At 41.8% G+C, this 27647-nt stretch overlaps 1 protein-coding gene and 1 long non-coding RNA gene across 2 annotated transcripts; one reads left to right on the forward strand and one right to left on the reverse strand.

Annotated features, from left to right (window-relative positions):
• LOC125500156 lies at positions 1 to 15716 on the reverse strand. The gene is made up of 3 exons (XR_007277367.1): positions 14866 to 15716; positions 720 to 881; positions 1 to 225 (listed from the first exon to the last, which is right to left on the reverse strand). It is a non-coding gene; the product is annotated as an uncharacterized LOC125500156 (long non-coding RNA).
• LOC105690127 (homeobox protein Nkx-2.4-like) lies at positions 1145 to 27349 on the forward strand. The gene is made up of 4 exons (XM_012407693.3): positions 1145 to 3879; positions 8367 to 8656; positions 17838 to 17924; positions 23730 to 27349. Exons 1-4 carry the CDS (start codon positions 3216 to 3218, stop codon positions 24060 to 24062), a joined length of 1374 nt encoding a protein of 457 aa, XP_012263116.1. The 5' UTR covers positions 1145 to 3215; the 3' UTR covers positions 24063 to 27349.
• The last annotated feature ends 298 nt before the right edge of the window (positions 27350 to 27647 follow it).

Consider the following 27647-nt stretch of genomic DNA (forward strand, 5'->3'; position numbering starts at 1 on the left):
TCATTGCAGATATTATGGATTTATTAATATAGAAAAATAATTTTTTACAATTATTTTACAGAATACATGATATCCGTGGCTACATGATAACCGACATATGTATGTTCTCTCACTCATTGTCAGTTCACAAATATAATCAGCAATCATGTAGATTTACGGATGTACCAACGAGTCTTGTGTGCTATATGCAGGACGGATTCGCTTCGAGGCTCCTGATGTTTTTTTCTGTCATAGAAGAAAAAATAGTTTATCATCAGAAATGAACTCAATCGAAGAATCATCGAGCGATTAGGTCATTGTCGATTTCACGATGGGATTAATTCGCTCAACAGATTCGTGTCCTTCAGGCCAAAATATATCTGAAGCATAGATATATTGAACCTGAAGATACGGCAATTGATTCTAAAAATACTCTACATTTCGCTCTGAGTTATCTACGCACCAGCGATTTTTCATAAAGTCAGTGGGTCAAGTTCTTCGATATTAAATATCATTAGGAACGATGATTAATTTTCAGAAAATATCACCAGGTGAAATCGTTTAAGAGGATATATCATCACATTATTTCCTAGGTCAATATCCGAATTTTACGAAGTCCCAAAGGTATCATTCTTTTCACAAATGTAAAGTTGAATTTACATCTCGCCATCAATTATGAATATTAATAAGCAAACCCGATGTGAATTTTGATTTTTTTACGGATAGTTACTCATAGAAACCGCGTAGTTCGACGATAGATAATGTTCTGTACAAGCGTCAGAAGACTTCACACTATTTTCACCACCGCTGTTATGCTGCAGCGGGTATCGACGGGAATGGACCTCCGATACTTTCGGTCGTTCCTGCCAAGTTCCGTCAATCAATATATGATATTACTGCGCCTGAAATCACAGATTCCTAAATTATCCGTCTACGATGCATCGACGTTCTCCGAGTTGCCGTTCTTCAGGCATTCCTGGCCGACCAAATGGATTTTACTACTTGATCACAAATTTTATTTACCTTAAACAATTTAGAGTTTTGTTTAGATAAAAAAAAAATATCAATCATCTGATTGGAAAATAAAATGAAAGATTGTAGAAACTTTCTATTCAGGGTATTTAAAAATTAATAGTTTATAAACTTTTTATTCTTCCTCTAAATAATTTCTTGAAATGTCAGTAATTCAGGAAATAAAATGACCGAGTAACGTGTATGATGCGAGTATGAATCAAAGCCCCTAGCCTAACACACGAATTAGCGGCAACTGGGCCCGAAAATCAAAAAAATTGAGACAGTTTACCAGCGTCAACGACACATTCAGCCGCGGTACGAAACGGATTTTTATTCCAGCTTCAGTTATAAACGAGTCATGTAGGTGCGTGGGTCAGGGTCAGGACTCCTGCAGGATTCGCAGACGTATGTATATCGGGGTACGTACAACGCGTTCCGCGTTCTCTGAAGAATGAGTTCCAGGGGTTGGTACAGTCGGTAGAAAAAATTCGGCACCGGCAGCCGTGCAGCTCGAGGAAGATCGGTGGAGCGTGTATTTCCTATATAATCGGTGTACGGATATCCGCGGGTATCTCGTGGAGGTCAAGCATCGAGTTCATACGGCCAAGGGTAAATTTTCCTTCCGCATCCCCTGGGACGCGTACGGTTAGCTGATTCCGAACGGGTTTTCTCCGGCGCGTCCCGTTCCGCGCATATATTCGATAATTTTGCCAAGGGTTGTACGACCAGCGAGGGGAGTAAGGAGCGAGAGCCGCGATTCGGGACGGCCCTGCGGGCCCGGTGGCCATGGCGATGGTCCGAAGGCCTCGCCCCCCCGGTGGGCGGGACGTCGGGCGATTGGCGGATCGAATTTTGAGGGGAAAGTCCCCTTTACGGCGGTCGCCTATCGTACGGGGCGGAGAGGGCGCTCCGGGGAGCCCTCGAGCCAATGCTGGGCTCAGTTTTGTCGGATTGGCGGGGTGTAAAAATGGTGGGGAGGACGCGCGGCGGCTCTCCCGTACCCCGAAAAGGACCTCTCGCGGGTTCGGGTCTCGCGGAAGGGGACAACTCGACTCTTGCTACCAGGCACTTCTCGGTAGTGGGTACTCATCGCATCATCTACTGGTTCGCGAAGCAGCTGGGCTGGGCCGAGCGAACGACCTGCGACGGTCGAGTGGTTCTAAGCGGTTGTGAGGAGTCGTGAGGACTCTCCACTGAGCCCAACAGTCCTCCATTCATCTATCCATCCATCCGACCATAGGACCATCCATCCATCCATAGCACTGCTCCGGCAAACGTATATCCAAGGCTGAGAGTATAAAGTTGAGTCTACATCTACCACATCGCGGCCAACCGAGTCCAAAGGACCAAAAGACTCCACGCAGGAGTTTTCAGTCGGCCGCCGGCCGGCCGCCGGCCACTCCTAAAATCGTCTTTGCCATCGATCATCGCATTCGGATCCGGTACCGTCGATCTTACGTCGGAGACAAGAATATTCGCAAAGAAACGTAGAAACATCTCGTTCGCCGAGACGATAACCGCGACATGACACCTCACACTCGACGTCCGCGTCCGCGTACAGGGAAGAACAAAGACGTGACCGATTACAGTATACATTTCAACATTTCAACAAACGGTCAACTTTAACCGGCAACGATTCATAACTCGGACGATACACGATCGGTTTTACTAAAAGTCGCTCTCACCTGGAATTACCTGACACTTGTTCTCCGACAACGCACATTGAACACCGGGTTGATACACGACGACTTGTGAGTGCGGTTTTCATGCATATCCAGTGCACCGTGAATTAATCGTCGATTTACAAAGTGTTAACGATTTAAAAAACAGTGATGATCCAAGTGTCGAATAGGATTTAAGTTACGCCTGAAAAGGATAAAGTGACAGCGACGAAATGTCGAACGTTTTTATCCCACACCTTCCGGTGGTAAGGTGAAATTTGGATGTTGTACGAGTACAAGTTAACAAATAAGTGGCATCGATCATGCCGCGGAACTATAATATTATTAAGGGTATTTAACCCCGGTGTGTAAATCAAAGTGCGAGTATATGATATATCGATACCGGTACACATTGTCAACACAAATATTTCGTTGTAAAGTTATCGAAACGGCTTCGAAAGCCGAGTGCCTGAAAGTAACGTAAAAGAAGAGTATAGAAAACTAAAATAGAATAAAAATAAAAAACTGTTGGTCAGTATAAACACGGTCGATTTATCGGAAATGAGTGGTGGCAGTGGAGGAGGAGGTGGCGGTGGCCAAGGGAACAATAACGCTGGATCGTATCACCAACATCATCAGCAGCAACAATCGCAGCTGGAGCAAGCCGGCCTTTTGCCGGATTTAAACGGGGTTGACCTGGCTATGAGTTTGTCCCCAAAACAGCATCAATCTCACGTACAAGCAGGCGGCGGAGCTCACACGACCCCATTCAGCGTAACCGATATCCTCAGTCCGATAGAGGAATCTTATAGAAAATTGGAATTAGCCGCGGCAGCGGCGGCAGTCGGCGTAGGAGTGGTGACCCACCCCCAGGGTTCGCCTTACGCGAACGCTTGCGGCGGAAGAGTCGGCGGTAACGCGGGAAGTTCGAGCGCGAGCAGCGGAAGTCCTCCTCTCCACGGAGGATCGACACCCGGGGGATCCACTCCCGGTCCACCTTTGGGAGGTGCTGGCGGCAACGGAGGCATGGGAGCTATGGGCAATCCCTATGCAACGATGCAACTCACTTCACAGTACCAATATTGCGCCGCCGAATTATCGCCCTATCACCATGCCGGCGCCGGTGTCGGCGGCGGGGCCACCGCTTCCGACCCCATGAGATCTTCGCACCATCATCCCTGGTACGCACCCGCACCCCCGGCCACCAACGACCCACGTTTCGCCAGTGAGTACACCTCCGATTCGACCACTTTTACATAATGTCTATACGTCATTTTGGCCGTGCACACGGCGACGAGCGAAAGTCAATCGCGTAGGTCGACAAGAGCTCGCGATTCAAATTCTAGTCGACGATAGGCTCGCCGGGGAATACGGTATGAATTTCATTATTTCGACGGAGCAATTATGTTGGGAAAGACACTTGGGCCGTCGGCCGTCGCCGAAAAGCTGAAAGGAGGATCGTATGTATGTTCGACATAGCTGCGGCTTGAACAGGCGCGAGAATCTCGGGTGCCTGAAATTCCGTCGAAAGCCCTAAAACTCCCCGTGTACGGTACGTCGTTGAATTCTCAGTAAATTCCTCGCAAGCGTCGGTTGCCCCGGTACACGCGCGGGTCGGATTCCAAAGTTTCCAACAAAGTTCCGATCTCGTTCATCCCGCTTCTCTACATGTATAGAGCTCAGAAGACATCGATGTATTGAAAAATTAAAATTATTACTCAAAATCAAAAAACGAAAACGAAAACGAAAACGAAGAAAAAATTTCAAATTTCAAAAGACCGTCACGCCCACGCTCCGAACTAATATTAGGTACATGAAAAAGAAACGCTGTACAAATATAAAATAAATATAATATCGTAGAGTCCTCGATTCTAATCGTGGAGATGAGAGTCGAATTAGCCAGAGGCGTGACTTGTACCTGTGCTATACAGATATAAGGTATATATATACTTGATTAGGAAAGGTAAAGTGAGTTGAAATTCATCAAGAGGTTATTTAAGTTATACGCGCGTACGTGGCTGTGTTACACACGTACCCGTGATATTACAGTGTACATACATATACACCTATGTACGCGTATAATTGGTGACTAGATTTTTACGTCACTCTCTCGAGCGTTCACATTAGTGTAGGGAAGATGATTTTTACGTTTCAAACGTACACGCGCGTCTTCGTCGCGCGAAACACCGACGACCTTCGACTGCTAATTGAGCTCTTGCGATCATTATTGCGACCATGAATAAATAAATATCATATTTATTGTACAGTAAAACTGACGTCTGTATACAGGACATAGGTATCTAATAGAAAATATTGCACATATACGTAAATACACGCGTGTAATATGTGTCATGGATTTCTTACGCCAAAATACTCCATTGGTATTAATCTAGCTGTGATTTATTTTATAACAAATCGTATCGTTATAGTTGAGCAATATATATTCAAAGATTCTCTATCACCCGATCTACACGTCATCATATCATACACATCGTTAGGATACGTATATCTAAATTAAATTTGGAGTTAGAAAACCAAACGGAGAAAAGAACACAATCAAAGCATGAAATATGAACTTCATAGGGTGAAACAGAGTGAAGCGACGGTCGGCGGATATGCGATCGCGATTACATATAAAGTCGATTTCTATAATAACTCGTAACCACATTTCCAACAATAAGATGTGCCTGGGATACGATATCCGCGTCTTACATACGCCTCGCGCACCTCCGGTTACAACTCACCCCCATGCAGCAGAAGCAACAACTCTCAACCCTCCCTAATGTAGCTTATATCCCCAATATGATTCCCCGTAGCAGCAGCAGCATATGCATCCGCGTCCGTCGCTCGAAGGCTTTCGACGCACACGCGTGTCCGCCCGTATGCTATTGTAGGTGTGCGATACGTGCGCGTCGAAGAATAAGAAAACGAAAAATGCGAACGTATAATAACAGTGTAGAGCGCGGGTCTGAGGCTTCGCGAGAATTTCTTTTTATTTGTTCAACTATAAAATCCATCCCGAGATGTCCAGTTTCTGCACGCGCGCGGACACGCGTATATTGCATAGGTACACACGTCGACACTGCTGCAGAATCTATACCTACTCGTCCGGTATATACGCTGTACATAGATCAGATACATACATATATGTATACGCGCTGGTATTGTACGAAACGATGCGTGAGCGATGCTGCAATTGAAAGTTATATATTTTCTATCAATCATCTACAGAAGCTAGCTAGTGATTCTTTTAATGGAAAAACAAGCGAAGGTTAAACTTTTGGATACTCGAATGATATATTATCATTATATTTCATTCGCTAGCATCGGGCCCGCGCGCCATGACGTTACTTACGGACAGCAGCAGCGTCGGCAACGGTCCCCGAGGGCTCTAACGAGCTGCTGGATATGCGGCCCCGCGCTTATACGCGCGCTGACAGGAATTTCACTGATTTCTATCGCAATATATTATATAGAGACGATGATCGTTACCTCGCGTATATAACTCCATCTTTTCAAATGTCCATCAAACGATTTATCTATATTAACATATAACATGTATATACATACCCCTAGCTCATACACCATCTCGTCAACATCAACATCAACATCGCGCGCAATCACGTCACTCTCCGCAAAGATGTAACCTAACCTATACACGTATTAATGCGTATATTTATTATATAATATACTCTGTGTACGCTTACTGATGATTCGCAGAAAACGATCGACATAATCAACAAAATTACCCGTGCGGTCATCGAATTTCTGGAATATTATACCCTTTCGCGCTCTCGCAAAAATTGAACGACTACAACGGATTCTGGATTAAACATTTTTTCATTTCTGTTTTGCTCATGGATTCTGTAGGTACCCTATATTGTCCCGCGTTCCCCTGTACAGTATACAGCTGAATCTTTTTTCTACATAATGAAGCGAGACTAAAAATTTCAAGTACAATTTATATACGCATGTATCACTCCTTGAAAACTTGAACGATTTTTCAACACTTGATCGATGAGTTTCTAATTCTTCATTTTTTCAACGATGCGATTTGAAACGTATACATCCGGCACCGCAATTATTTTTCGTGAGTTACGCCTCGATGCCTTTATATATATGATCCCATTGATATAAATTACATGGCTTAAACTGCATTATATATGCATACACGGATACAACTTAACATCTCGAGCCCATCACTGATATTTAAATACTTTTTTTCTTACTTTTTAATTTCAATCACCTCGGGTTTCTCGGACCTCCCGCGTGCCGCGCACTCCGGTTGTCATGACTTGACGATTTTCCGGATGACGATATAATAACGACGGTTCGTTGCACCGCGCATAATAGCCGACGAGGAGGAACTCCTGCAAAGGAGCATATAGTTCCTACACATATATCTATATATATGTATACGCACAGGTACGCTATAGGTGTGCACGTAGGTATATCCCTAAATGAACCTTTTGTCCGGCTGTCTCTCGGTTTTCTCAGGTCTGCTGCAGAAGTAAAATGCAAAGGTAAAATTCTCCTGCGGCATGTATAACATTGACGGGGGACGCCCGCGTCGACTCCACATAGCTTCCAACTTTGATGTATATATGCGTATAAATATAATCTAACACAGTGCGATGATCGCCTCTATCTCTACGTACGTATACGTCGTACATGTATATAGGTGTATTATAGATATATATACCTGTACGCCGGAGGCGATTCAGATCCGGTAGCTGAAGAGGAGTCTCGAGATATCTCAAAAAAAGGTTCGCCGCGAGTAGGTCCTGGCGCTGCTGCAGCAGCAGCTCGCAATTCCCTCCTCGAGTTTAATGTTTTGCATTCACTCGACTCGCTGATCCTCGATTATACATTTTACATGTTATCTGTTATACGTATACATTTGGATTATACATATAGCTATATAAGTTGCGAATGTTAGGATCTCAATTATTTTCAATTAAATTTATTTTATATGAAAATCCGAAGTAGGTAACGCACTGCAGGAGGTAAAATATTTCTTCTATATGTATCTATATATAATATGTTATACGTGGTAAACATGATAACTATGATAAGCCTGCAGTTCGATATCTCCAGCGTATTACATATACCTTATGTATATCTATATATACCCAAGTATATATATATACCTGATGATACGATAGGGTGACGTTTAATACCGGAATTAAGCCAAGTTTGCTTTGGGTCTTGAGAAACGACGAGGTATGGAAGCTGCGGCACCCCACTTAATCTCATCGAAAGATGAAATCAAAATAATCCCCATTTGTTTTTTTTATTTCTGTCGTCATTTTCATTTTCTTTTTTTCTCACAAATTTCGCAATTATATACTTGTAGAAGATCCGTCAATATTACATTACACCTATACCGCAACGTTACACGTGATCGTGGGATTATACAACGATAACAATTATACGAACAATTGTAATGATATATAATTAATGTATAAATTCAAGTCTTTCGTTATAATTTCGGTGGATTTTGACGGAGCGGTTACGCCGTAATTCCGATTCCAACGGGAGCCCTGATTCGACGTAAACACAACGTACCTGTATACATACGTATGTATACAAGAGCCGAACAATTAAACGCGAGTATTGTATAATTAATGAAAAGATGAAAGACTAATTAGTGAAAATAATAAATGAACGAATGAGTATACCTATTTAACGAATAATTCTCGATTGTTTCAGTTTCGCGTTTGATGGGGGCAGCGGCGGCGGGCGCGGGATCAAACATGGCGGGTTGTTCGGTGGGTCAGTCGATGGGGGACATGAGCAAGTCTTCGGGAATGGGCGTGGGCGTCGGCGTCGGTATGGGCGTCGGCGCGATGCAATTTCCTTTGGCCCAGAGACGAAAACGTCGCGTACTTTTCACGCAGGCCCAAGTCTACGAACTCGAAAGAAGATTCAAGCAACAAAAATACCTCAGCGCACCGGAAAGGGAACATCTCGCATCGCTCATCCACCTGACGCCGACTCAGGTACGTCGCAAATCATATACGCCGTCTACGTTACGAAAAAAACAAAAAAACAAAAAAACAAAAAACGGTAATTGAACAATTGAATAATCCGAATCGAGTAGAAAAACACAGAGAAGAGAAGGATGGGGACTACGTCTTATATGATCTTATATATGATTCCTCACGTACGCGCCTATTATTTGGCGGTGCGGATTTTTTCCGCGCAGCGATTCTTTTGATACGGAATTAACGTAGGTGTACCTTTCTCGCGTATGAATCGATGTATAGGTATATTACTTACGTACAATTATCTATATCTATTTACTCGCGCGAGGAGAAAGTTTATACGATTATATACATATGTATAGGTATGTAACATTTGGACACTCGAATCGTCCTCCGTTTTTCCCCACTCTTTTTTAATTGTATAATATAAGGTTATCGCGTACTACAGGCCGACCACATAAATAGTTAAAGTGGAGCGACGAAATCTCGCGTGATAAAATTAGATACGGAGAAATTTAGAAAGTCGCATGTATATATGCCGCGCGTATATTTCAATGTTATACGTTTGCGCTTTATTCAGCCAAAATTGATGTGACGTATACATACATATATATGTATAATAACGATTATCGGATTCATAAATGAGTGAAATCAGTTCACGCATTATTATTATATGGACATAATTGTAAATTGTACAATTATATATATATATATGTATATACGAGATGCGTATACATTATATTATACGTGCGGTTCCCATGATACTGGCAGATATAGCTTATTAAATTGGGGAGTTTGCAACGAGCTTTCATTGGAACAATTAATCTTACGAGTCGCTGCGTTCCATTTAAACGCGCGTTCTATGTACGTATAATATACGTATAGGTAATATGCATTCGAAATGCACACACATGCATGTACGTACATAGTCGCATAGGGTGCGGCAGGGCTGTGTAGAAACCAATTGTATTATACAAACGTTACCACGATAAAGTCCGAACGTATATGTTTCGGCGTTTTTTTTTCCTCTATTACAACTCGTCGAAGCCTTTTTTGAATAATTCCGATTTCTACCGATATAATTGTAGGTATCGGAATTTCCCGAAATTTCACAATCGGAAATCTATATCTGTTCGATTGATATGACGTGAGAAACGAGGAGCTTATCTTGTTTCTTATGTAAAAACAATATTCAAAAATGAGGGAATCATTCTTCAGCCATACACGATTCGTACATCTCGAACCCCATAGCCTATACCTATATAGGTTGTGAATACGTACGAGGTATGGAATATATATACATGATACAATAGCATTGTATATATAGTCTGACAAGAATAAATAATTGTTGTTGCCTTCATTGCTGGCATCCTGTGTTCCCGGCGTACGTATTTCCCTTTCTCCTCCTCGACCCCTGGACGTCTGCTCTGGGGTATAAGTGTGCATGATACCGCAGTATACGCTGCACTCCACGTATATATGGGATATAGATTTATCTACCGTTACGATAATCAACATTTACATACGTGTAGATTCTCCGATCTTTCACCCCCCCCGTTTCTGTTTCCTTTTTTTTTTTTCTAATTTTATCGCTTCCAATCCATCTTCTCATGAAAATACAATTACCTATCGTTTACGTGACATTTGGAAAGGGGTGAATAACGGGCGGTCTATGATTTCAATTTTTCAATCGTAAACTACGCGGGGTTGATGTTATTTTATAGCCATTGTTGACAAACTTCTTTTTTTAAAAGGCCATAGTATATCTGTATGTACGCGTCTTGGATGATCCTACAAAGTATTATGGGATTATTTTCAATATACGTGCATAAATACCATATATACCTTTTCCTACCCTTGTCCAGTTCAAAGATGGAAGGCTTGGCCCCCAGACCGGACGCAAAGTTTCTGCAGCCTATCTATGCACGACGAGGAACTCTCTCGAGTAGATCAGTCCGTCGAGTGCAGTCTAGTCTAGCGATCATATATTCCATTGTGTCTTGCATCAGGTTGTCGATCGTTTTTCTAATAACATACCTGTACCGGCTCCTTATACATGAGTATACATCTACCTTGTCGAAGCCTGCAGAGATTTGGTGTCCAGAAATTGACGATGGAACTTGGTCCGCGTACGCGAGCCTCGGGGAAGATCGGAAAGATGGGAAGAATCGAGATCAGTGGGGGGGGGGGTTGAAATAGTCGCAGATTTAGAAAATATGTACGTACGAATTTAGGTACCCGGAGTATACGGAGTGCCATGCGACCAACTTGTTACTAAAAATTGTCAACGCTCGCGCGGTTACGCCGCAGGGGTAGGGCGCGAGGAAAACGGAAGTCCGCGGTACTTCGCCGCGCATGTATACATGTATATATGTACCATACTCGTCGGGTGGTTGACGTTTGATTGCTGCAATCACCGCTCGCTTCTTCTTCTTCTTTCTTTCATTCGGAGCTCGAACAAAACTAAAATCTATTCCACGTATATGTATATAAGTATACACGTCTTTGCGAATTGTAGACCGAAAAGAACGACCCTCCACGCCAGCTTAATTAGAGGCCATTTTGGAATTGAACACGTCTAACAATTTGGCGAAAATTCGAAAGAGAAATAAAATAATTCGAAAACGAGAGGAGATGAAAAATCATCATCACGCATGTAGATCTCCATTCGTATGTAACGCAGTGGTATTATGGTGATCATCGGATTTCTACGCGACGCCGATGACGCGATGCGTACGATGGCGATACACTGTATCGTATATCGTATAGGCGAATACCGGTGGGCAATCGTACGTAGGTACGTGGATATGGATATACATACATATACGCCATGGGAGCAACATCGGTTAGCAGCTGGGTGGCTGCTGCGGCAACAGTAACAATAATGATAATAACAACAATAACAACAACGGTAATAACAATGCCGCGGAGTGGGCAGGCAGTAACAATGCCCCGACTGCACCACTTAAAGTAACAATGCCAACGTAAAATGGAGGGTCCCATCTGTGTCCCGACCATTCGCCGCAACCGCGTATTCTATATACCTACACTTTTTTATGTACGTTTTATGCGCACGTACATTCCGCGCATTTATATGTCAAATGCACATTATGTATACGTACACCCATGTACATATCGCATATAGTACGTATATGTACTATATGTATACCGACATATTAGCGATTGTTACTATTCCATTCTTGTGTTTTTTAATTTTTTTTTATTTTCCAACGAAAGTCTCTTACACGCACAGATACAGAGAGAAAAAGTTGAAATACAAAAAAAAACGACAAAAAAAATGGAGCTGGGATTGCAGTTTTCGTTCGCTCGTACAAATTTTGAAGAAATAGAAAATATAGCTGCGATTATATGAGATATAAGTCGTCTCTAATACATATATATAAATGAAAGCGAGATACATACGCATCATACGTATACATATATATGTACGCATGGGTATATGTAAAGTAAATAAATATATAGTCGGAAGAGAGGAAAAGGGGAGAGCGGTGATCGCGAGGATTGGTGCATCGGGGGGAATGTACCGTATATATTTACACAGAGAGAAGGTGGACCCCGGGGGAGCGCCTCAATCCTCGTTCTGCTCCCGCAGCAGCTTCGACGGCTAAGCACACACGGATATTTTGGCACGTCGCGTTCTCGTCTCCCTGCAGCGTCCACAAGATTTTTCAGTTTAAATCGTATATATGTACGACTTCGACGTGCGTTTCCGTTCGAAAAACGCCACCGAGTCGCATACAGTACGGAAGGATAATGAAATTTCGGATCATCCCCTTAATCGTCGAAATTGGCGCGGGAAAAGTTGGCCCAACGCGAAAAATTCAAACAAGCTAGTCTGCTACGATATATATATATACATATGGCAAACGGAATCAAAGCACGAAAGAAAAATCGAAAAAAGGGAAAGGAAGAGGCAAAATGAATAAACGAAAAAAAAGGTAAAAGGGAGAAGAAGGGGGTGGTGCAGTGTGCTCATAGCATAGATTATAAGGTGCAGTGTCCGGGTCTCTTTGCCCCGGCAATGTATGCACCCTCTGAGTTGGCCACGGTGCGGAGGGCGCGAGGACGCGCGGCACCGCGTTTGCCGAAGAGTTCCGGGAGGTCGGAAATTGAACGCGCGCGTTGCGTATACCTATATCCGCCGCAGCGGCGAGGCACCTGTAATCTCCATATAGACGGGGAACCGTATAGACACACCTCGTATATCGCGTATGTGCCTCGAGCACCGCGCGCCGTAGGAACCGCAGGGGATTCAGCGACGCGAAGCGCAATTATCGCTGGCCACATAGCAGCCCCGTCCAATTTCATATGCCGCCACTGACGCTCGCGCGCTGCACTTCCAACTTTTATCGCGCAATCCGCATCAATTATTACCACCCGGAATTTCAGGGGAGAGTAATTCGAAGCGTTTAATCCTCGCTTGCGGCCTATTTTACTATAAACGCGTCATTTTTGAAAGTTGAATTCCAAATGAAATTCTTTGTTTTTCGAAGGCGCAGGCTCCGGCTAGGAAAAAAAAAAAAGACGATGATTGGGTTTGCAGAAGTTTTTGGCCTTGAACAAAGTTTAGAAACAGAAAAGTAGGTAAGGACGGCCGGGGAGGAAAGGAAAGGAAAGCAAAGAAAGAAGGAATTTTCGGGAATTAGGAAAGTCATTTTCCCAATTTCCCCCGTTTCACGGGGGCGGTTTCCGCTCAGCCGATATAAATCGGCAAGTCATGCCGCGCGCGCGTTGTATACGAAGGCCAATACGCGATTGTATTACGGTCGAAGGGCTCGTTGCGGGCGTTCTGTTAAAACAACACCGAACCACGTGGGGGTTCGTTCGTTCCTTCGGGGTTTCGTGGGGGAGTCGCGGCCCTCCGAGGTACCACTTAGCAGGGTCAACACGCGCCAATTAAACAACCCCTAATAATAATTTGATATTTCTCTACCCGCGATGCATAATTACTACTTGATCTATCCGTAACGACAACCACCGACGCCGCGAACAATTACATTCCTCTGTTAGCTTTATCTACTATGCGGATTCGATTATATAATCCAGCGTATTATATATATATATCGTATATACATACCGGGTGGACGATTTCGAAATCATCTATGACGGTAAAAATTATAATAATATAAAAATATCGACGTACAAATACACGCGAGATACAGTTGCAGTGCTTCTAATTTTCTTAACTAATTAATTGTTTCAAATCGACGCGATCGATGATATACCATGAAAAATTTAATCCATTCTTCTCTCCTTCGTCATTATAATCTAATCTTTTGCGGTCTTCGATACATGCTCACATATACATATGTATACATATAGATTAAAACGCGGAGATATACATGCGGGTGTATAATTTCTGAACGGCCCCCAAATTTACCCTTCCAATTAGGCGTTGGTTTGACTCACCAATCAATCGGCCGCCCCCGCCCTTCGAACGTGCACCGCAGTGCGCAGCCTTAGGTATAAGTACGTACAAAGCGACGACACGGCCCTTACAATGTCGAACACGAATCGGATGACGGAGTGCGACGTGGTGGCCGCGGGCCACCACCGGCCGTACCGAGTCGAAGTCGCGTTATACGTCCCGATGCCCTACTCCGATTTCCGATATCCACCGTAATAGATGTACTCGCCCCATTGTTATCGTTACACGGGGTATACAACCCCGTTCGTCGCGCGGTCCAACGCGATCGCGGAGATTCATCGCATTTTGATGGAGAAACGCACGCGACGCGCTACGTGTATTATACGTCGTTTCGTCTATATTGGTTTTATTTTAATTTTTCAGTTTTCAGCCGCGCGAACGGCGAATTATTTTCGATGTTATAATTTTCCCGGTCCGTTGAAATTTTGAATTTTTGACTGTCAGTCTTCGATCACATCGTGATTCGTGAACGATATACTCTGATATATGTATGTATACCATAACGGAGGCGCACGAGGTCTTCTTTTTCTCTCGTTACTTTTCTTCCTTTATTTCTTCTTCGTCAGCGCACAGCTTCCAGCGAGTTTAAAAACGGGCGCGCGTTGTTTACTCACGGCATTGCTGGTGGTGATGCGCACGTCGGTGATGGACGGAATGGACAAATGGACAAAACGAACGAACGCGGAGCGGAGCGGAGCCGTCCCTCGGTTGAAATAACACGTCGCCTTGTTCCCCGGCTTAGGGAACCTGCGGCGGAACGTATACGTATACTTACGTCTATACCCGTTTTTCTCTCCTCGTCATCTTCTTGCAGCGCCTTCGCCTCATTCCTCCGTTGGCTGTATAGGTACGAGAGCGTTCCGTTCCATTTCGTCTCATCTCCACCTCCGCGGACTACGACTCCTCCATCTCCGTCTCGCCCTCCTCCCGCGGCTCGTGTGCCTGAATTTTTAAAAGCTTTTCAATTCTATTCATGTATATGCAGACCGATGCGCGTACATAGAAATATGTTATTTTTATTTCTATTTCGTTTCTCTCATTTTTATCTTATGTACGTACGGATTCAGCAATATCAATAAGTTCTTTTCACATACGGGTATCTATGTAATATATACATGATCGATGCGGAAACTCTTTCTTCCAAACTATAACCTATCAAACTTTCAAATTTTTTCATTCGTCGCATTTCGCATAAGTAGCGAAATTTTGAACCGCGTGACGAATTGGTTGGTGTACAATTTCATCGACGTGATTTCAAAGAAATTTTCAAATAAGAAACCGAGAATCGCTCGCGAAACTTCGAATCAAAGCGCGTATCAACATACGGGCCGAAATAACCGCGCTAGCGCCATATTGTGATTTCTGAAGGGTGACTCCGTATATAGCGTGTAGGGTTCCCGGTGCGTTGTGGTTGCGATCTCACCACGCGGAAGTTATCCGCCGTGATCACCCCGCTCTATACAGTTGCCATACGGGGTTAATATTCAACGAATTAGAAGCGCGAACCCGCTCACTTGTTTTACGGACCGATAAACCGCACCCCAAAATTATTACGTATACCTATATACATCCGCGATAATCCTTCATACGTCCTTTCGCTTATATGTATGTATATGATCGACGTACGCGTGTGTGTTATGGATAGGTATATAAATATATGACGTATGTACACGTTGCGAAAAATTGTCCCTTTGCATCGTAAACATGGCGGGTGTGACGTACCTACTTACACGCGGTGAGTTGAATCAATTTTTCCAGCTATAGAAAAAAAAAAAAAAAAAAAAAAAAAACTTCGGACTACACGGGCCGGCCACTTAGTCATTTTTTATGCGCTAACGGTGCAGCTCGCTCGCTGCACTCTTATACCGATGCAATGTATGTTCCGTTTATTGTGTTCAAGTTTCGCGGTACTTTAACTTCGTGTCGGGGCATAGTATAGCACGTAACCACAAAGCCTCCATTATGTAGCGGGGTGCTTGTATACTCGTTCCGGTGTAACACACGTAGTCTGTAACTCTATTTTCTTCGCTTACGTACGTATACCTAAGTATAACGTGAGAGTAGATTGTGCAAAAACCTACGCTACGCGCCCACGCTACGGCGGCTGCACATTTTGAGAAGAAAAAAACAAAAAAAAGAAAAAAATCGCCTGCCTGCCTGCACTCTGTCGAAAAATTCGGACGATTTCGTTCGATTTTCTCGTATGTACCTAAAAATCAAAATTGAGGATCAAATCACACTCATGGCTATTAATTTGTTTTGTTTCCTTTTTTTTTTTCGAGATGCACGTCACGCTTGTAGGCCTATTTCTTATTTATACTTTTTGTGGGTTACGTCCCGCCAACCATTTCGCGGCATCGGAGCGTGCAGAACGCGACGCAGAGCGTTCGTCTGTAGTGCGTAGTGCGATATACATCTGCGGCGTTAAGGGAGCCGAGTTATACTATGAGGTAGCTTTTCCGGCAATTGAACGACTATAGGGTGGGTTATATCGCCCTATCCTCAAGATCTCCTACGGTGTGCGAGCGGGGATTGAAATCGGCATCTGTCCGTGACAGCGTCGTACGTGTCATAATCTGGAGAGAAAAAAAAAGAAGGAAAATAGATAAATAAATAGAAAAAAGATTTTTTAAATACCTCGACAATATCCTATTATATGTATAGTACCTATACTTGTATACCATTCAGATTATGTACAATAGTAGTATATACCCGTTCACGCGGCTAAGGTGACGCTACAGCTTTATATCAGGTATTAAATAGCGCAGGTCATCAAGGTACATTTTGTGTAGCTTACGGATGCCCACATACTACACCGCAGTCCTGACGCGAACCCTTTTTTGAACCACTTCGTCATGTTTTATTCGCACATGCATCGCCCCATATAAAGTAGGGTGCGTCGAACTTCGAAGGTATTTGCAGTAGTCTGCGCAATTGTTAAAAAGCAATTTTAGCTGAAGTAATTTTTATTGAATTTCTGGAACCTAGACGATTTCAAAATCTACTTTGATACGATAAACGTGGTAAATCGACGTAAAGAAACAAATAAAAAAAAAGGAGAGGTACTGCGGGTGCACTTGCGTAAGACAGGAGAGAAGTATAAATGTTGAAAAAACAAAATCACATAAAAACAAAAAACGAATGATAAAAAGTAAGAGTGGTCGCACCGTTTTTGAATTATTTGGAACACCTTTTGATGACATATATTCTCGGTAACCTGTGCAACGCCCGTCAACAATAAGTGGCACTTGAAAAAACAAGAAGAGAGAGAAGCGTAATATGTTACAAACGGGAGGCGTATATAGGCAGAGCCCGGTGGGACCGTTTAACGCGGATTATGGGATTAGGCCCAGCAGGAGCCCCCTATAACCTCGGGTCCCCGCGCCAGGTCGCTTCGAAATAAAAAAAAAGTGCTTTTCACTCGCTTATATATCCTACGTACAGTTATATACCTGCGTGGACGGATACTTAGACGGAGAATCCGATTTTGCCGCGCCTACGAAAACACCCCGTATATATATGTATAACTCGAGGTCCAGCAGCCGAAAAAAACGCGCGAATTATCCAAATCTCTGCATATACCTGCGGCGTCGTACCGAGATATTCTGCCTCTCGTATCGATTATCCTCTACCTCTACCTTCATTATCCGCAGTCCTGCGAATGTGCAGTCTTCCGGTTGTATACGCGGCGACGCGTGTGTGATTTGTAATTTTTTAGTCATTGATTTTCTTTTCTCTCTCTTCCAGGTGAAAATCTGGTTCCAGAATCACCGGTACAAGTGCAAACGACAGGCCAAAGAAAAGGCGATGGCGGAACAAAATGCTCAGAATCAGGTAAGCCGTGTTCCATATATTTTCACGATGGTAATATAGTCATACTACACGATCGACGCGTCAAGAGAAAAGACAAAAAACACAAATGGAATAAGATGAGAATTTCGACGAGTCTTCTTCTCTCCTTTCGTTTGACGGTTCGCGAGGTCGTTTCGAATTTCGCTAAATTCGCAACTTACGCGAAAATTCAAAATTTCTGATTGCGCGATTCATTTGTCAAAAAATCTTCCACGATACGTACGTACAACGGTCGTATATTTTGCGATTCGTTGCAGTCGACGCGGTCCCCGTGTCGTAGTAGTAGCTATAGGCGAGGTGGAGGTAAGGTCTTCGGTTCGGCGAGGGTTGGGTGACATTATAATTCAGAGCGTGCCGTGTCTCGATCTTTCGTCTGACGTGGTATATACAATATGCATCGTCGAATGTCCGCCCGTTCGTCTATCCGTCTGTCCGATGGTGGCGAAAGATTTTCGAAAAAAAAAGAGAAAAAGTGGGAGAAAAAAAATTTGTTACCGACAACCCGCATAAGTACTTCGCAGATCGGTTGATACGATACATTATCGCTGTACGTTTATATGCATTCATATATATATATATATGTATATGTGTATTACATAAGGTATGCAACGTCACGTACATGTAGACGCGTACTATATATACATAATATATTTGCTACATAGGTACATATATCCTTCCGGATGCATTATACATGCTATGTAAACACGTATTACGTGCTCTGCACGATCGGAGAAAAAAAAATGAAAAAAAAACGAAAACAAAAAACAGAAAGTGCAGATTTCAATAATCGAAAGAAAAAAAAAAAAGAAACGGAAAAGAAGGAAGATACACACATGTGCACTGCACTCTCATAAAACGTATAATTTTTGTGACTGTAGTGAAAACTATACAGACTTCTATATTTATTGTACATTACCTGCAAGATGTAGTCCAGGTACGGAGACAGATTTTTAGGCGTAGATTAGATTTGTACCAGCGTCCGCATAGTCGAACTTGTGCCGGTGCGCAGCTTTTGTATGAATTGTATGCGAGAAGAAATGCAGATAAACGATCTGAGGGTAAACATAGACTCGGGACGCATATCGTATTATATATATAAATGACGGAGGAGGATCGTACGACGATCTAAAGTATATATAATAAGCCAAAAATTGAATTGTCGCGTCTCGATGTCCACGGGGTTGTCGAGGAACGAGGGAGGGAACAAACAAAAAAGCCGGAGCCGAGAATTCGAGAGAACAACGTGAAAATTCGAACGTCGCGTCTCCTGGACCGCGCGAAGTGCGCGGACGATCCGCACCGGCGATTCCGCAGCTTGTGTTTTTCTCCTCCGCTTTTCGTTTTCACGTTTTCGTTTTCAATTCGATCGTTTTTTCTTCGCCGTGTTTGCGAATCGTGCGCGGGAGGGGGGGGGGGTTCCCTCGGGCGGATTGCCGCTAACGAGGGAATTATGGACGACTGGTGTGTTCGACGAAGCGTGCTACCCCCTTTCCGAGAGCACCCCTTCCCGCGCGTCGCTCTAAGGGCTGTGCAGCTACGCAACACAGTCGAGCTCCCGTAGTTAAATGTATATGTATATACATACATATACATACATATATCGATATATATACGTGGATGTATGAATATACGACGCGGCGCGCTGTAGGTTAATATTGAATGGTGTTTGCCGTTAGTAGTTCGTCACTAGCGAACGCACACTGCAGTGGAACGCCGTTCGTTTCTGTATTATTGCCCTACGGATATACGACGGCAGTGGATGCAGGTTTAGATCTCAATCTATAACCGTGTGTACACTCAACAGGGTCTATAGACAAATTGTACGCCACTTAGGACAATTTTATAACAATAATAGGTTACGTGTACGCGAATATAGCTACTTTTCTTTTCATTTATTACATATACCCTCCATTATAATGCGATGAGCTTCGGAGTACCGGATGAAATAAACCACCGAACGCTACAAACTGTAACGCATCAAACATCTGCACGTATAGATAAAAAAAGAAATCCTTTTTTTTTTCTCTCTTTCTTTCTTTCTTTTGACAGCTATATACATGTTTTCCTTCTACTTTCGCGACGAATCGTATCGGTTGACTCGTGTTATCGCGTCGCCTGTACACGTTGGAAATCCGATGATTTTTTTTTGATAATTCTGATTCCAAATTTTTCATAGTTTTGAATTGAGATTGAAAATATCATCCATCTTAACTACGTACCTATACAGCACGTTTGATGTATGAAAATATGAAATGAACGCAGAGTTTTATCAAAGTCATACGTATAACATCCTATAAAATAAAAGCTGCCGCGTATATATTCGTTGCTGCATAATCTTCACGCATAGATGACATGTCATTTATAATGTGTGCGTACTATACACCACATTTTTACACAAAATGTATGTATATCGTGTTCAAATATCAGCGCAATATACGTATACATATCGCATCTCATATGCCGAGGTTTTCTCTTTTTCTCTAAGCTACTTTTTTTTTTCTTCCATTTTCTTCCATATTTATTTATTTTTTTTTTTTTTCGCTCGTACACGTACACTTACGTGTACATTTCTTTTTTTCTTTCTTCTCTTCTCTCCTCTCCTCTTTTTTCCCTCCCTCTCCCTCTCTCTCTCTTTTCTTTTTCGCTTTATTTTATTTCCCCCTCGCGGCGGTAAAAAATCTCAAGTACCGGAGCAAGCGAACGCTTCGTCGTTCTCCCCTGTAGCCAGCTAGAAACGAACGAAACGAAACGAAACGAAACGAAATGAAGCCGGAGAGGAGAGGGATGCAGTCGCCATCTTGCCGGGGGTAGTGTACAGTCAAGCCCAGCAACTCCCGTGATCATCTCCGAGCTGATCCTGTCAACGAAAATTTCATACGCGATAATAATTAATCCGGACTTGAAATAGTTCACGATATTCTATGTAAGGAGAAAATGATCTAGCTCAACTCCGAGTCGCGACTGCGGCGATAATAACGGACGTGATTAAAGAACGGCGCTACACTCTACCTCGATTTCACTTTTCAATCAATCCCGACAAGCTGACAAGTAGATGTGACGTAATTTCCATAAAATAATATAATATTATTACGACCCGTTGCCGAAGCAATTCTATATTTTCAATATCTCGACGACGCGGAGATACTCACGCAGCTTTTGTTCGGTCCGTTCGCGATAACGTTTATAATATGCATGAAAATAATAACAATAACAACAATAACGATGCTAAATATGCATAGCTAGGTAGGTAGGTAGGTAGGTAGGTAGGTAGGTATACGTATATTATCATGCCTCTTCCGCTCGTACTCTGGAAAAGAGCTTTTAGTTAATTACATCAATTTATGTAACAAAAATTTAATGTAATTCCCTCAATTTTCAGTCGCTTATTTTATGTATATAAACACAGTGTATATGGGTATATGCGTACTTTTTATATACGTATACAAATGTACCGTACACACCTGAGAAAAAGTGAAAAATTAATCTCTTTTAATTAAACCCGACGGTCGAGCATGCGGCTGCTGTACACCGTTGTACGTTACGTACATATATATGTATATTTATATTTATTATATTTACCTCGTTATAGAAATTCATAACCGTGATACAGATTTCAACGGTATATAAATTATTTTTTATTGCAATTCCTCGGCTTCTTGTGTCCACTTTTGGCGAGCAGATTTATATACGACTAAATAATTCGGTAAAGCGTGTCTCACGTCAGCTGGCAATCGAAATGAAACATTATCGTGCGCCATATACGAGGGACTTTCTTGTCTCTGTCTCTCGATATGGGTCACCCTTTGCATCATAGGGTGTGCGTATAATGTACAAACAGATGAGTTTTCTATTGAAAATTTTTTAACGATTATTTTCACACCCGGTATACACAGACCGCCGATCTAATAGGAATCTTTGATTGGATCATTGGCGCGACGCGCGGTGTAGTACCTACTGTAATACGATGTTTGAAAATTTTTTAATTTCGCCGGAAATTGTTTTAAAGTAGTGGCGTGACGCTGTGCGCGTGACGTGCAATTCTGCACATCACCGCGGAGTGCATGCGTTTGATTCATTGTCAATCAAGATCATCGCGTAGTTTGTCACCCGTAATTGCACTTCTCTACGGTTAACTTATACACACGTCTACTCGTATCATATACCCCGATATATCCACTCCACGCGTACATAATCGAAAAATTATACATAATATATACATACACACGTCGTATAGTATACCTACTTAACCCAAAAGCTCGCTTATTGTTAGTACAATTTACCATATACATATGTATGTATAATGCGTACATAAAATGCATAACACCGTTGGTATTGCGATCGCGCGCACGTCGATCTCGTTCAGTTGGATTGTATCAACTGGTGGACCCGCGTTATACTTCCGGTTCGGATTATCTCGCGAAAGTGTTACAGTAACGAGTTGAATGATAATAAGAAAGATGGAGCAACGAGCCGCGTGTCATTGATAAGCTAACCGTCATAAACCGACTGATCGAATTGAACGAATTAAACGAGAATTTGTTCCTTTTTTAAATGTCGTCGTCAAAGTGCAATGTGAAGTTGCTCTTGGCTCCTGAAACGAGTGATATACGCCATTAGATTTTTTCAACTAATTTTGTACATATCGTAGTATGTACCTACGATGGTACTTTGTGCCGTGAAAATGAAAATGTAAACGACGAGTCGGCGGTTATTATTATTTCAAGGTACACGCCTGTCAATTTCTAGCGAAGTATCCAGAAACGTGTATATTGTATATAGGTATATATGTATACCTGCAACGTGTGCGCGTGGAATGATCAAACGGTGTTGAGAAAGATGGAAAAGAGGAATGTCATGTACGGAATGTTGATACAGCTGAGTGGTTGGCCAGGTAGCCGGAGCTTCTGTAAGGCATACCGAAGAACGGAGATCAGTCAATGGACTAAAAATCCTGCGAACGTCGTCTCGTCGTCGCGTTACACCGCGTCGTCCTCCTCGTTGTCTGGACTGTCGCGCCCGTGCGACTAACAACGTCGGGCTCCGAATCGTGACGGTAGCCGTGTGCGCCGCTCCGCGGTAACGCGAAAGCCTTTCCGATTTACTCCACCTTTTTTCTTCTCCTCTGAGCTCATCTTTCGATGTTTTCCCTCCGAACCAGAACCGTATAGAGTCCATATCAGCCGCGATCGCCTGTGTGGTTTGTGCCGGTCATATGCTGCAGGTACACGAATGTCGTAGACTCGCGTGAATTTGTGTACCGCGGTGGACGTCGCGGATATATAAACTGTGGACACTAATACCCGTGCGCCCGGATATTTTTTGTGTAGTCACGTTGGAACGAAGACGACGCGACGCCGTGTTTGCTCGGGGCACACACACCGCAGGAATAATATCGCCTCCACGGTTGCTCAAAGAAATGCATTTTCTGAACCGAGGACTTCACTACTTGTTTAAACTTATTGCTCCTCGCCTCGGTTTATCTTTACGAATATGGTCATGTGGTATACGTATGTATAATATAAGCTGCTGCCGATGAAGCTGAAGCTACGAACCTCGAGTATATTTGAGCATAACCGTGACGCGCGCGACTACCTCATCCCGGTGCAAAGTTTGTCAAAGCCGGTACTCTGCAGGCACCGCGAACGAGTATCGAAAGCATCGGAATTATACTCGCGACTTTTCGGCTCTGAACGCCAACAACGATCGGAAGAACAGCCGCTATCTATCGGCGAATTTCATGTCAACCTCGAGCGAGTCTGACACCTGTGGTTATTTCTTGTGTTGCAGAGCGCGAGTTCGCCTCGACGAGTGGCGGTCCCCGTCCTGGTGAAGGACGGGAAGCCCTGCGGCAGCGGCGGAGGGAACGAGGGTAGCCGCGGCGGGCCCAGCGCCGCCCTGGCGAGTCCGGCGCCCCACATGACCGCGGCGTCGAGTCCCCACGGGTCCCACCACGCGGCGGTGGTCTCCCACCACTCGGTCGTCGGCGTCGGTCACGTGATGTCCTCCAGCCAGAGCCTCCAGCACTGCTCCTACACGAGGACGAGCGCCCAACAGAGTATGCAGCAGCAGCAGCAGCCCCAGTGCGGCGCTTACCTACCTCTGCAGGGTAGAGCTTGGTAGTGCGCACCATCCGCGGCGGGGGCTGCCGCCTCCTACGGAAATCCCCAGGTCGCTGGCCCCTGGGCCCTCGCCGCGGATCCAGCTGCTTGGTACGCCATTCCTGACGACAGCCCTTAAGGTTCATTATTCCAGGGTTTTATTCAACGTTATTTTTAGACCTTATTCCCTCTGCGTCCGAACTGCCTCGGCGTTATACCCGTACGAGTCTTGGCGATTTGACGGGGTTCGCCGTTCGACCCCGTCCAACGCTCAAAGTTTGAGGATTTTCAGGAAAATTAATTCGATGGAAAAATTCAAAACTCGATTATTGGTCATGTTACTGTTCCGCAAAATTGAAAATTTTTCCCTCTCGGTGTGAGGGGAGTGATTTATTTTTCGGCGAAATTTCTGTGCTAATTTTACGCACGTTCGACGTAGAATGAAATAATGATGATAATAATGTCGTAACATACCTTGGGGCTATCAAACGCAAAGTCGTGTACACGTCGTGAGGACCTTGATAAAGGAATAAAAAAAAAAAAAGGCACGTCTTAGGTAATAATTCGACGTTAAAAGTACGTACCTACGCAGTGGCTGGTGGAGATAAAAAAAACAAACAAACAAATAAATAAATAAACGAAAAAAAGGAAGGAAGAGATAAACGCCTATAGTGAACACGTAGTGAATATATGAATAAATCGTTCGAACGATCGTCGGAAACTTAATAATTATATTTACAAAAGGAGCTCCAGGAGCCACGTAACGTGATAATCGTGTCGTTAGTTTTCTAATAATAATTTGAGATATTAAGATTACGTCAGAAATAACATCATCGTATTTTTCGAAAGAATTTCTTCGCAGTGAAAGATAAACTTGCATAATTTTAAAAATGAGATTTTATTTATTTTCTTGGTTTTTCAAGTAAGCGGAATTCGAAAACGACGTTGTCGCGAAAAAATTAATGTCAAAGATTCTCGAGTTATTATTACAAAGAAATTGTGCACGACGAATGAACGTTTAGTATATTGAAATTAAATCGACCCTGTATCAACTCGTGTTTCCAGGTTAGACGATTTAAGTTATAAATAATTAAGGTAAAATTGAAATAAAATGAAAAGAAAATAATTGCGGTCTTCAAGATCACCCTGTACATATGAACGAAACGATTTTAGCTATAAATAAAAATAACGAGAAGAATAGCCGTTATATATCATAGGACACTGTCTACGTGATTTTTAGAGACGAAATCTCAATAAGCAGATATTATTAATAATGATATTCTTTAATTAATTATAATTACATCGGAAATTCATCAATATTTCAATCCGGGCATCACTATATAAGTATGTAAGTTATAATTAGTTCATAAATATTTCGAACGTATATACATATATAAATATATATATATATGTATGTATATGATCCGATAACTGTTACATAATACAACCGAAAACAAAAATTTATCTGTGTCGAATCTCAGCGCTATATGAATGGGGTTAATTAATTATGATTATCATCATTGGTGTTGTTATACATTACGGTATATACTTTCTGACATTCTCAACCAAAATTTATCGAATCATTGACTGTAGAGGAATTTTAGCTAATTTTTCGCTGAGAAATTACTTAAGACATGCACAATTAGTATTTCCAATGAAATCATTTATATTTAATCAAAAAAAAAGAATATATATATATATATATATATCTCAGGCCACGACATAATTATATTCTTAATAATAATAATGTCAATACAATTATATAATAAACTGCAGCAGATAAATAAAAGAAAAATATATGAAATAATTCGAAGCAAAAAAACAAGAAATTACAACTAAAAAATGATCAAACAAAACAAAAACTCGTTTCTATGTCAATTATCTTTGTATTGGTGCACAGATATATTTATAATTACACATATATATACATATACATATTATATATGTATATATTAGGATGGCCCAAAAAAAAACGTCTATTTTTTACTCGCGTCTCCTTTAAAAATATATTAGTTTTCAGGTTCTAAAAGCCTCCTCAAAAGATCAGCTCGGATTTTGATTTCTTCAAGTCACCCCAAATTTTTTTGAACGTTCACAGTAAAACACGCAACGTTTTAGAGCGACCTTTAAATCTAAATATTAACGAACTTTCAATTTCTTTCCTCGGAGTTCACATACTAAAGATTAGAAATAAGGTACGAGATACTCATAGAAACTTGGAGAAGATTGGAAAAAAAAAAGGAAAATAGATTTTTGACGATTTTGGAAATATTTGAAAATCTTGAGCGGCCCCTAAAAATTATTTTTTTCGACTGATCTTTGGAGGGGGCTTTTGAAACATGTAAAGCTGACATATTTTCTTGGCAGACGCAAAAAAAAATTGTCCTTTTTTTTTGGGCCACCTCAATATGTATAGAACTGTGCATAGCATTTAGAATGAGATTTTTTTTTTTATTTTTTGTTTATTATAGATACTAAATGGTGTACATAACGTTCTCTATTATCGTAATCATACTGATTTCCGTTTATTCAAAAGGTAAAAAATGAATGAACAGAAGTAATTCTTTCAGAAATTCTATACAAGAAAATTCATTTTCTTGCGTCATAAAAAGTGCCATATCATTATCGAAGCATCGTTATAAATGTTCCAAAATTTGATTCTTCGGTCATTTAATTATACATAGCAATAATTTGTCAATTAATTTTTTTTACGTTTTTTTTTTTCATTCTTTCACCATAATATACTCATATACATGTATGTATGTATAACACATCTCCAAGGGGTACGGTATACCTATATTATATAATTAATTGATCAATTAATTAAGTTGCACGAAATATGTATATAATAAATGATATTATTATTAGTATTTTTATTTTTTTATCATTATGATTGGCATGATTATTATGTAAATTTTTTTTTTTTTCAAATAGTCAAATGCATCGCTCTATCCTTGTATTATGATGTATATCAACGAATTTATAAGAACAAATTGATGAAACGATGTTATATATTATATATAAATATATGAATATATATATTATACATAACGTTAGAGAATGAATATTAAACAATAATAACAATAACGACGAAAGAAAGAGAAAGAAAGAAAAAAGGAAAAATTAAATTGAATTAAATTGAATTGAAGGGCAAACGTAAAGAACAACGGCAACAAAAAAGGAAAAAAAAAAGTGAAATTCTAGAATTAGTATTATATGAATAAAGTAGCGTGTGACGGTGAAAAACTAGAGATATTATTATAAAGTTTTGTAAATAATAAAGAGATATTAATAAAATAATGTACCTAACAAAAGATTTCAATAATTACCTGAAATTTATGGAAATAAACCTGATTCTCGTGGATAATTTATTTTTGGCAATAAAAAAAAAAAACTATACTTAATTGACCGCCGATATAAAATCGGTACACAGAGTACTGCATGGAGCATTACGAATTGTAGACGATTTTGTTGGAGGGGGTGATAGAGAGTACGAAAACATCCCATGGATTCTTGTATTTCAGTTTTTTTTCTATTTTCATTTCTCCCGATCCTTCGCTGTCTGGGACGACGTCGAAAGAACAAAAATAAATTATAAATGAAAAAT

The sequence above is a fragment of the Athalia rosae genome, chromosome 3 (assembly GCF_917208135.1).
Source record: "Athalia rosae chromosome 3, iyAthRosa1.1, whole genome shotgun sequence".
Taxonomy (NCBI): Eukaryota; Metazoa; Arthropoda; class Insecta; order Hymenoptera; family Athaliidae; genus Athalia; species Athalia rosae.

Excerpts from the sequence above, each read along its gene's own strand:
- LOC105690127 (XM_012407693.3), top strand. The coding sequence starts at position 3,216 with ATGAGTGGTGGCAGTGGAGGAGGAGGTGGCGGTGGCCAAGGGAACAAT. Across the intron at positions 8,657-17,837 it reads TCCACCTGACGCCGACTCAG|GTGAAAATCTGGTTCCAGAA; the intron begins GTACGTCGCAAA and ends TCTCTCTTCCAG. Across the intron at positions 17,925-23,729 it reads AACAAAATGCTCAGAATCAG|AGCGCGAGTTCGCCTCGACG; the intron begins GTAAGCCGTGTT and ends CTTGTGTTGCAG.